The 12,141-nt window shown below is 44.9% G+C and overlaps 1 protein-coding gene across 1 annotated transcript in view; it reads right to left on the reverse strand.

Moving 5' to 3' along the window:
- LOC119460904 (cubilin-like) overlaps positions 1-12,141 on the reverse strand; it is a 129,842-nt gene that overhangs the window by 37,421 nt on the left and 80,280 nt on the right. The window contains 2 exon segments of the mRNA XM_037722028.2: positions 7,734-7,942; positions 9,682-9,889. Of these exon segments, the coding sequence (XP_037577956.2) occupies positions 7,734-7,942; positions 9,682-9,889 (417 nt within the window).

Consider the following 12,141-nt stretch of genomic DNA (forward strand, 5'->3'; position numbering starts at 1 on the left):
ATTTACGCCCTAAAAAGTGATAAAAAGGTGTAATTCTGTTTATAACTCACACCCTTATACTCAGACACAATGTAAGGACGTGAGTTAATAGTTATAGACAGATTTACACCCCTATGCAGGTGCAAGGGCGTGAGTTAAAAACGGATTTCCACCTTTTGTCACGTTTAAGGGTGCAAATTATTTTACAGTGAAGTAGGCCCATTTCACAGCTTTTCGTATGCAAAGGGCCCCCCGACCGACCGGTGTGCGTACATTGGATAATCATATCGACATGGCCCCGCAAGGCTTATAAGGCGCGCTTGTGTGCTTTCAATGACACAGCCGGATGCATATCGACCACCTGCAGTACGTTTTGCCAACGCGACCTGCAGACCCGATGTTTAATTTCACGCGAACGTATTTTCTCGTTTGCACGCACAATTGTAAAACACGAGCGGAGCATCATCATACCGTGTGGTTGAAGCAGCGCACTGACCACGACAAAGCGGAGAGGCGACACAAGAATACACGACACTCGCTGCCCCCACACGACATCCACCCACACGGTATGATGATTAGTCAACAATTGGCCCAACATTCCACATTATGAGCGGAGAAATTTAGTACACCGTCTTGTAGTCTAACAAGGCAGCACGGAAAGATATTGCGGTGGCTGGACTTGTCTTTTTGGCGTAGCCTCGAGTTCCGCGTTGTGCTTGGCGGTACACAAAACATTTCCGCGCCTTATCTGGCAAATCGGACCAAAACTGCGCAAGAAAGAAAGAAAGAAAGAATACAGAGAAAAATAAGAATAGTTACAAGGTCAGCCTTGCACTATAAATGCCTGGTGATAGCCTAAACAAAATGCTCCAGTAACCAAGGCTTCGTTTCCTTTAGTTGATTAAAACACGGAAACATGGCTTACCCGAAGAGCCGATTGTCCTAAAGCTCCCAATAGGAACGCAAGCGGAGCTAGAATACAAGAAATGCGGAAAACAAATGCAGAAAAGATAACAGAAAGAGATAACAAGAAAAGGAAAAGATATATTGAGGCTTGTGCCACGTAGCCTAGTATCTCAGGTTATCAATCTTGATGCGTTCGGTATACGATTTATCTGACACCCTTAACTGGAAAGCTAGAGGTCGGCCAGAAGGGATACGTTCTATCCTGCCACTTCTGCACAGCTAGGCGATAGAAAAGGGCAGAAATCAGTTATGATGACTTATCATCAAAATAAGAAAATATGCGTGGGTACCACAGATATAAAAAGTTGACAGTCACTCAAGTATCCTTACGTGATTTGAATGCGAAAGTATAATGACTTCTGTAAGCCGTCACCTTACATTAAACCTACCTTAATCCACCTTGCGCTAATTTGTACTAACTTTAATCCACGGTAATTTACTTTAATCCACCTTAATCCAGCTTAATTCATCTTATTCCACTTCAATATACCTTAATACACTTTTATCAACCTTAATACAATTTTGGGAGTGGGCCTGAACGGATTTTTTGGTGTGGGCCTCGACGTCCGTCCGACAACGTGGCTGTTCACCATGGGATTTCGCAGTGCTAGCCGCAGCAGGTCCAGCGCCGGGAGCGTGACATCATCACTTGGTCACGTGGGCTTTGGTACCATCGGATGATGACAGCGGACGGCGGATTTTTCACTTCATGGGGCATATAAGGCTTTCGCCTTAATAAAGAGCGGTTCCCTCGAAGCCACGACGGCATTTCATAAAGGTGTGTCTCAACGCTTTACTGTTCCTAGGAGACAGAATTGCGTTTCTATTGGTTATTTCTTTTGCACCGAGAACCGACCCAATATTACTAAATAAGAAGAAAAAAAAAAAAGAACTGCGTGGTTTAGAGAGCTCTTTATAGTGCCCATGTGGTTGCGACCACAGAGGAAATTACATTGCGCGTAAAAGCCAAAGACCGCGCCCGGCGTGCATGCATGGCCGCGGAGGAAATGGGCTTCGGTGTGGCTCGTTTTGATTACGCAAGCGAACGCGCGACTACTTGAGAGAAAAAAAAGAAGAAAAAACTGCGCAAATGTTCCCTTCTCATGAAATGGCTGCAGTGGTTCTCAGCAAAAAAAAAAAAAAGTAATGCTGCTGTATTTGTGCCGGTCATAAATTTCTATTTGTAGCGAGTAGTCGTCGTTTTCCTGAGAATGTTTTTTTATTGCGTTATGTACTTTGGTGCCTTGCGCACTCAGAGTCCGCAGAGAGCCTCCAAGCACAAAGGTGATTCTTTGATGGCGACAGCTAAGTGCTGACGATGGATAGCATCGTTAATGAATATAAAGCAGATTCTAGGGAATCTCTGAGGGCATGGGAGCCCTAGTAACGTTAGTAAAGCAGGCCGCGATTCACGACCGCACAAGGTACACTGTAGAGGAAAATAATTTTATCTGTATTAATAAATTACCCTCTTATATTATAAAAAATTAATAAATAAGAGCGACTCTTATCGTGAGAAGTGTCTTGGTATGCCAGAAAAAAAAAAAAAAAGAACGCGAAAAACGAAGGTCGTGTGGCGACGCCGTCTGACGTCATGACGTGACGTCATCTATTTTGACCGCGTCTGCCGGTGCCTAGTTAATTCCATTTATCGGTAAAGATGGAGTATATTGTATTCTAAGAGAGCCAAAGACTGATGTTAGCGAGCTTCAAAAAGTTTAACAGGTCCACCATGGTTCAAATACGAAAAAAAGAAAAACTTTGAAATCTGTGACGTCGCATTGACACCGGCACTGGAGTTCCGACGCAAAAAAAAAAAAAAAAAGAGATTTACGTTTCGTTTTTTTTTCTTCTTTTAATTAACCTGTCACTGCTAAATGAACGAACAAGTTAGTTTTGAAAGAATACTTTATCGTTCTAAACTGACTTGTTGATTCTATTTCGTGCCCCTTTAATTGTATCAAGGCGGGGTTTGGTCTATAGAAACGCGTCCATAAAGAGCTTGTCCAGTCGTTCGTGAACCATATGCTGGCGAATCGTGGATCGGTTATGGTCGTTTATAGCGCAAGCGAAGATCTTTGAATAGAACACTACACGAGTGTTTTATACGAAAGTAACTTCCCTAGTACAGAAGTGGGGGAATCGGGTCGATTTCACTTTCGTGGTTCCGTAAATGAAAACGCAGTCTGTTTTCGCTGAACGACATTCATTCCTAAATCCCAATTTCCGTAATCCTTGTAAAGAGCTTGCTCACGGAGGCGGAAATTTCCAATCAGCCATTTCCTTATTGCCAAAATTGCCAAAGTTCTATCCAGGTTGAACGAACTATGGTGTCCATATTTTGTTCTTTTTTCGTTTCTTTATGATTGGCTCAATCTCGCACGGCGAAAAATGAATTCGTCAGCGAAAGTATATGTATTTTTTTTCTGTTCTTTTCTCTGGTATTTTGAGAAAAACCGCGTGATTGTTTTTCCTTTCACTATGTCTAGTTTATTAATTTGCTTTTTACGGTATACTCTGTGACTTCTCTGGGAGACTTTGACGCACTTCAGTTTGTGCCTCGATGCTTTTTACGTCGTGAATCAATCTGGTACATGGCCTGGATGACTGACTGCTTCGCTCTTGGGCTATAGTCGTTGTCCAGATAAATTGTATTACGTTTGTGTTGTGAAAGTAGCTAGATATCCAGCGCATTTCGTGTCTATTTAGCGTTTCGCATCCACAAAATGCTCTGGACATATGTCCCACAAACCTCGCTATTGGCCCAACTTTCTGTCTAAGCCACCCTCTCATAGCTTTGCCTAGACCTGTACTATTCCTTAAACACGTATTATTGATTTGGTTAGCAAAGGAGAGGATTATTGTTATGATCTTACTGATTAATTGGATGAGTGAGTCGGAAAAAGAGTGCGTAGGTGAACTAATGAAATAAATAAATGTCCGAAAAGGTATTTAACGAAAAGAAAGAAGTTTCCAAGGCGTATGATATTTGAATGTTACGAAATGTTGCGCCATCTATGTCTGATAAAGGGGCTATGAGTCAGCACGTAATTTGATGCCGGGTTGGAGAATGTTACCCTGCTGCATGCTCATTGGATCATTAGAGCAAATGTTATCTCTCATTAAGAATCAATCCCAGCGAAAATACCATATTTTTTATTGCAATAGCAATTATATAGACACTCCAGGCGAATTTTTGCGGTCTGCGTCGCCGTCACCGTGATGTTTCGTAAAACGTCCAAGGGCGATAACACCGTCTCAGCGCGCCGTACGCTGTACGCGTACGTGCGAGTGAAAGCGTACGAGGGAAGCCAACGATCGCGGCTCAATCTTGCGCGCGAAAGTGAGGAAAGCGGGAAGGAAGCGCGCCATCTTCCGTCGCGCGCTAGGTTGTGGGGAGTGGGGAGGGGGGCGGCATTCTACTCCCACAGCAACTGCGTAGTTCCGCGTCCGCGCGTGCAATATCTTGAAAGCGATCTGCGTTGAGGGCAGAGTCTAGGCGCATCGACGGATCATACCTTTGTGCGTGCTGCGTTCTCGCCGCTCAGTTTGGGTTAAAGCGATGGACTGCACGAAGGTCACTTTGCTCGCTGCCGCCGCGCTTCCTCACACCAGCGTTTTGACAGCGAGTGTCCGCGCTCATCGAGTGTTTGCCTGTGCGTGCTGATCAGCATGCTTCTTAATTTAGTTAGTAAGCGAATGTTAGCAAGTTTATACGGCCGATAAAACTACTATCCTGACTTTGTATAGCTGTCTATTAATTTGCTGTCGCAATCGATGCTTCGTCTTTCGGGCGAAACTGCGACTTCTGCCTTTTTTGCTTTTGTTGCGCCGAAATATTGCGATGTAATGTAATGAAAGAACCTTGCTTGTGACAACTACGTTGCAAGGTAAGAAGAAAATTAAGGACGACGTGTGTTTCTCGCGCGACTGCGGCTTCCCCCCCCCCCCCTTTATCCCCCCCCCCGCCCCCGAAAGACGTTCTGCCTTCAAGGAAATGCGGCTGCCAAGAGACAGCCGGTAAGTCCACCTCAAACATTAAACAGCCGTCTCTTCCATTTAGTGATTGATTCCGTGTTTGCCCTCCGGCGGGCTTACTTGTTTGTTGTGGTCTCGCTTGTAGATTATTGGTTTCCGGTTCTTCGCTTTCATTGAACGTGGAATCCGGCGACTGCTGTTCGTGCGGAGCATGCGAGATAGTGTTTATCGAGCGCGGATTCATCAGAGAAGAACCGCGCGGCGAGCGATTGAACAAGCAAGCATGCAAGCATGGAAGCATGCAAGCATGCAAGCATGCAAGCATGCAAGCATTCAAGCATGCAAGCATGCAAGCATGCAAGCATGCAAGCATGCAAGCATGCAAGCATGCAAGCATGCAAGTATGCAAGTATGCAAGCATGCAAGCATACAAGCAAGTGAGTGAGTGAGTGAGTGAGTGAGTGAGTGAGTGAGTGAGTGAGTGAGTGAGTGAGTGAGTGAGTGAGTGAGTGAGTGAGTGAGTGAGTGAGTGAGTGAGTGAGTGAGTGAGTGAGTGAGTGAGTGAGTGAGTGAGTGAGTGAGTGAGTGTATAGGTATGTTTTGAGCCTCGAAGGTGTGATACAGGCATTTCACCACCCGATTTACTCGTGTGACGTGTAACAGATCGCAAAAGCACTAAAAAAATCTTCAAAAAAAAAAATGAAGTGTCACGTTGACGTTAGGTAGTTTTCGCCGAGGCATTTGAGGATTAAACGCGACACCTTAGGCGCACTTTCGCATTAAAATCCGCTCTGCCGTATGTCGCCCTGTAGGACATCCCTTGCAGAAGCATTGTTTATCCGCGTCGAATACGTCGCCACGACGCAGGGCTGAACCCGGAACATCAGAGCCACAACGCCCACATCTGAAGACTGCCTTCAGGATTAGGCCGCTTCAAAACATTACCCATCGAGTGCCTACGGTCTTATAAGAGCAAGCGCATATGAAACGACCGAGTGGGTGCTTGGAAATTTTCGCAGCAGCATTCAATGACACATTATTTGCCAAGAGTGGCTTGACATATATAGTTACAGCGCTGGAGAAATGGAAGCACACAACATGATCGATAGAGTACGGGTGCAGGACTTATATTCACTTCCATAACACAGCCTGAACATATATATATATATATATATATATATATATATATATATATATATACGCTTTAATAATCTTTATGTCTGTCTCTGTGTCTGCGGGTTTATGGAAGCGTATAATTTATAAAGCAGAGTAGTGATAGATCTGTAAACGGAGGTTCCTTAATTCACTACTAGATAGTGAAACAGCACTTCTGGAACGCCGGTGATGGGTGTGTTGGATGAGACGCTAGAATTTGAGATGGCGCATGCCTTAAGCACACACTTGCGCGTTCATAGTGATTGTTTCCTGAATCGGCGATCTGTAATTTACTCAGCGCTGTATTGTCGTTTTTCGTGTGTCTTCTCTGCTTCGTTGTTTGTTAGCGCTGTGCTGGGGAAATGAATTCGTATCAACTAGCTCAGTTCAACGTAAACTTTGACATATTCTGGTATGGAAGTTACATGACGAAGAACGAAGTGCCTCATCTGGCCAGCCTTTCTGAGACACTTGATTCACCTGATGATTCTTCATGTTATGTGCTTCCGTCTTTTCCAGCGCTTCAAATATTCCAAAATATTCAAACTAATTAGCCCAGCTTTCTGCCTTATTTACCAATAGTGTCTGGTCGGGTTCATTAGTACTGAAGAATAATAAAGGTGAAAAAAGGCAGAGGTTTGAGCAAAGACGACGTACGTTGAATTTGTGTCGTGTCTGCTTGAGTCCTGTCATTTATTTAACGCTATACAATTTACGAGTAGTGCTCGTGTCGGGACCGTGATCAACCCATCGCCAGGAAAACCAGACGCTCCAGTAGTTTCATTTAGTGGGCAACCTAATAACAAAAACGCAACAGCTTGTTCATTTCACTATTGCCTCGATCGTTCCATGAGCTGTCGCGACCCTCGAGGAGCTCAACGCTAATTTAGAGCCAGCTTTCGTACAAGCCATTTCTGTTGCAAAGTTCCATCGATTTCATTCAATTATATAACTGCAAGCAATAAACGTTGTTTTTCTTTCTTTTTTTTTTGTGCTGCTGCACTAGCACAAGTGAGGACGACACAGCTGCTTACAGTTTAATTGCACTTAAGTTCTGGCCATTAGCATCACGATAATGTTTTAATACATTTCTCTCACGTAGCCTCGAAAAATTAAGGATATGCGCAATGGATAATTCTGTCGTAATTGCGCATTTAGTGTTTTGTGAGATTTAGGCATTTATGTATTAGCGTATTGTTTTTCAATCAGGAGGAACCTCGGCTAAGCTTTACGACAAGATTTGTGTTTTGTTACTCCTACTGCAGCATACAATCAATGTTTAGCAAAATATACAGCGGTAAGCACTTGTCACCCTTATATGAGCGTCCAGCACAAGTACGGCTTGAACGACACAGCTGCCTTGAGATCTACCACCCTTGCTACCTGGAGTGGCAGACTAGGCGCATGGCCAGGCAAACATATCTAGCACTCATTAAAGAGCGTCCTCTGTCTCTCTCCGAGACCGATGTACGTTCGTAGAACTTTAGCGCCAATAGACGCAAGAATGCTTCCAACAATGCTTCAATAAATGCATAGTTTCGAAATTTAGGTTACGAGCCGAGGAAAGCCTCCCTCACGTTACTTGTTTAGAGCAGCCGTATAGTTGGGCAAAAAAAGAAAAAAAAAAGAGATGAGTGCGTGGGTGTCGAGCTCACCGAGGTTGACGAACTTCTCGCCGAACTCGAACCACCCGGCGAATCCCCGGTTCTGGCTGTCGGCCATGCGTCGCAACGTAGTGAACTTGACGTAGAGGTTTGAGGCCGACGAGTAGACGACCAGGTTGCGCTGCTGTCCGCAGTAGGTGCCGATCAGCGTGTCCTCGCTCGAGTTGCCGTCGTATATCTTCACGTAGTCGAAAGGACAACTGCGTCGCGCAGCGTACGAGCACGTAACTGCGTAAGTCTGAAGCGCGAGCTTTACGCTACTGCGGATCGCTGAAGGAGCTACAGACACGGAACCGTACCTACAACTCAACGTTACTGGAACCAAAGTTTGGTTCTAGTAGCGTTGCTACAACCTTCTGCCAGTATATCACTGACAGGACGTTTCGTGGCCTTATCTGCACCGTGCAGGCACATATATTGCGGAAGGGTAGGGGAAGCTGAGAGCGAGAGAGAAGAATTTTATTGAAAGCGAAGTTCTATCTCTCTCTCTCTCCGAAGTCTATAGCGTTTCAGCGCCGTTTCCGTTCATAAAATACTGCCGAAAAGCATTCTAGTGGAGATCATCGAGGCCCTCTGGCTGTCCTACAAAGCGTTGTACGAACACTCATGCCTCTTAAACGGCATTGTAAGGGAAACATGTAGCCTGCACGACCGTCTTACCGCTGGAGCTTGGTGCAGTCTATACAAGCTGGGACTGCCTTACGAAGCATTTTTCACCGCGGATATGAGTATGCCATGGAGCGCAAAGTGTGGCAAAGAGAAGAAAGTCACTAGTTTGTCATTGGACAACTTACTGAAAGCTAAATATTTTGACAGCTGTCTGGTTGGGTTAGTTAGTTAATGTGCTGCTGTACACGTGGCACTGTGCATGCGAACATTGTTGACCAATCCCCAAAAATGAATATATGTGCCACTGGTTATGTGCCCGAACAGACAAGTCGAACAAGACGTAAAAAATGAAGAAATCGGAAACAGGAGGAGCGAAGTGTTAACAAAGATGTTAAGTGGACAAAATGCAAATTCTGCCAGAAAATAGAAACTATCGATCAATATTTTTTGTTCAGTTACCGGTAGATATTATTGATTATAAATAGTTCTTGAAGCGCCGCTCGGTAAAATGGGTTTTTATTTAAGGGCTGGAATATTAATCTCTTTCGATGCCTCGGTACTGGATTTTAGTCACAGAGACGTGTTTGGCGCAGTGAGCGATATCATTCAAGCAACAAAACTTATACGGTGCAAATTCCTACTTTCCCTTGCTATTCTTATTATACTTATTCTAAATTCCTATCATTCTAAATTTTGCGATGAATCTATTATTTCGTTTAAATTTAACCGTTCATTCATCTGGTCTTTAGACTAGACATCACTCTTTTATTTAGTTGCACCTTTTTATGTTCTTGTTTTTAAAGTAAATACCTGAGCGTACAACCACCCGATTCATTGGCCCATCCTCCTCATTGGGTGTCGTGCAGTTTTATTGGCGCATCGTCATCAGCGTCATCATCTTCTTTAAAATGAAGCCAAAGCGCGCATTGAGCAAAAACCGCTGAGCTACATAGAATTGAAAAAGAAGAACTGAAGTGAAGGCATTTCAGTAAATATCAAAGCGAGCTTCGCTTATCACCGATTCCCCACATATGCCTGGGATTCGCCGGTCTTTAGAGCATCAAGACCGCACGGTAGACTGCGATCGTTGACCTGGTCGTCCTGTGCTCTGTCGGTTCCTTTCTTTTTTTCGCTTCTTCGTTTGCTTTGTCCTAATCTTTCCTCCCCTTTCCTCCAGCACGCGGTCATAAACGTGATATAATTACCCTCCCTGTTAATCATATCCCGTTTACACCAATCTGCATACTGCGTTGAAACTTGCCCTCATGCTAAACTTTTTTCTTTCACCCTCTCCGGCATACCAGGCACCATCGCGAATTGGAGAACTCACTGAGAGCCACCGTAGAAGAGGTCGAAGTCCAGGAACTCGAGGCGCACGCGTTGTCCGCGGCTGCCCAGGAATCGGTAGCGGCACTGCAGGTTCTTGGGGTACACGCCCGGGTAGGTGGGGGAGAAGAAGTCGCCCTCGCGCTTCTGGTCGCCGTAGATGGTGAAGCTGCACACCGAGCCAGGCTCCGGCTTGCCAATCAGGAAGCGTGCTGCACCCAACACGAGGCACGTGAGAGGCTTCGGAATGAGCGTCAAGTCTTTTGGTATAGGCATAGTACATCGCGAAATAACTTACACCCTTGAAAAGTAAAGAAGGCTGTAGATCTGTCTATAACTTACTCCCTTACACTCCTTTTGGATGTACGGGTGTGAACTATAGACAGATTTATATCCTTATTCACTATTTAGGGGTGTAAATTATTGTACAGTGACGTAAACTATAGGGCGAGTCAGTTATGATGGCAACGCAACAAGGACGGCAGCAAAAAGAGATAGAACGCGTCACAGAAGCTGTCCACAAAGGACAAGAACACAGTACGGCGCCTTGTCACGTCATTAGGTGCGAATAAAACGCCGGCGTTAGTTTGCTAGCAGGCGACAGCGACACATGCATACAGGTGACACTGACTGTTCTGCGCTTTCTTTAATGAAGCGAATCAGCAGCGAAAATTAAGAAATGTGGCCGAAGTCGGCCAGAGAAGAGAACTTCCTGCTTCATATAGAGATCCAAGGCAAAAAAAAAATTAAGGGTGGCCCGTCAGAGAATTTTCGTGACGGGAAAGGTATACTAAGTTGCGTGAAAGATGAGAATGAGAGGACGTTCGAGAGGCTCTCGTCGCATGCTCTTAATCAATGCATAATCCCCGAGAGATTCTTTAGGAAGGAAGATTTCAAGATTAATTAATTAAATAATAAATAATTAACTTATTTATTTGTTATACCCTCAGGTACAATGGAATTACAGGGAGTGGGGAACTAGTTGAACATAAATTATGCACAACTGCAGCAAACAACCAAAATATACTAGCATAATCATACAGTTTTAAGGATCACAAACCAGCGTGCATAAACATTATCTATAATTATTCTAAGATCTGTCAGAAATTATTATTCCTTCAGAGGATCACTCGTTTATAACAGAAAGCGTGAGGCATCTGAAAAAAAAAAAGCCGTTTCTAACAGTGACCTAACGACTGCGCATGTTCTGTGCGAAGCACAGCAAACAAGGAAAGCGTACCGGCTCTTTAAACTTCAGACGCACGTTGCTGATATGTAAAAATAGTGGAACACAAGAGAATGGTCAAAGCTCAAGATAACGTCTCTGTTTGTAGGTCAAGCAAGTTCCGGCTACGGAAGACTCTGTCCACCTTAAGCATTAATGCAGGTGTAGGCAACATAGGAACAAGGCAAGCGAAACAGCTGGTACAGTCGGCACCAGCCTTTCTTGTGTGTACAGCGCACGCGCAAGGAAAGCCATGCTCTTAGCAGAAGCAGCATTCATCGTAAACAATTACTCACACCGTCCTAACACGAGCCGCGTAGGTTAAAAAGAAAATAAATCGATATATCGACATGTGGCGCTGAACGGCTTGAAGCGTGTTTCGCAGAAAACGTTTCGCGCACCACAACGTTTCGTTGAAAATGGCTCTGTGGTACGAGACGGAGTACGTGCGTCCCTACAGTCGCAAGGCATTACCAGCGACAATGAAAAAGTAAAAGAAAAAAAAAGAAAAAGAAAACAAGAACAAACGTTATTAGAGAAAAGGACGAGAATCGCTACAAAGGAGCCAAATGACGCTTTCGTGTCGACGCGTGCCCAGACGGCACGAGAGTGCCGTTAATATCACCATAAAAGGCGCCCGCGTTCCCGGAAGCTGTCTTGGCGACGACGTGCAATTACCACATTCTGTCCGGTCACGCCACGTGTCTACACACTTTCCTGCAGGGTGAACTTCGCTGCACCGCTTGTGGCTGCTGGATAAGGAGCGAGAGCGCTCGTGTAACTCCGGTAGCAACGAAGCTTCCTGCATGCAACTGCATGCAACTGCGGGGCAGCCCTTTGGGCAATTACCTTCAGTGCCTCGCGTACAAGGTCTTCTGAGGCAATGCTCGAACGGGAGCTACGAGCAAACAAATGAAGCTAACGCTGTGCAGTCATTTTCGCTAACGGAGGCAACCTCGAGCTTGTAAGCGGGAAAGCATTCCAGAGGCAAATGAATGTCTGTTACATGGCGGAATTCCGGCAATTCCATCGATTTGTCTCGGCGTTGACCTGCAACAAGTTTAGTGGGGGTTGCGATGAAGGAGATGTATAATTTAGGGACAGACAGGCGTAGCATATAGGGGTTAGGGAAATATGCATGAAATGATGCCCAACAACGGCACTTGTAAGAACAAATGGCGAGAAAGAGAGAGATAAAGGAAAGAAAACGAAAAAACGGGAAGGAGGTTAACGAGAAAA

This window comes from Dermacentor silvarum, chromosome 8 (genome assembly GCF_013339745.2).
Source record: "Dermacentor silvarum isolate Dsil-2018 chromosome 8, BIME_Dsil_1.4, whole genome shotgun sequence".
In the NCBI taxonomy this organism is placed as follows: Eukaryota; Metazoa; Arthropoda; class Arachnida; order Ixodida; family Ixodidae; genus Dermacentor; species Dermacentor silvarum.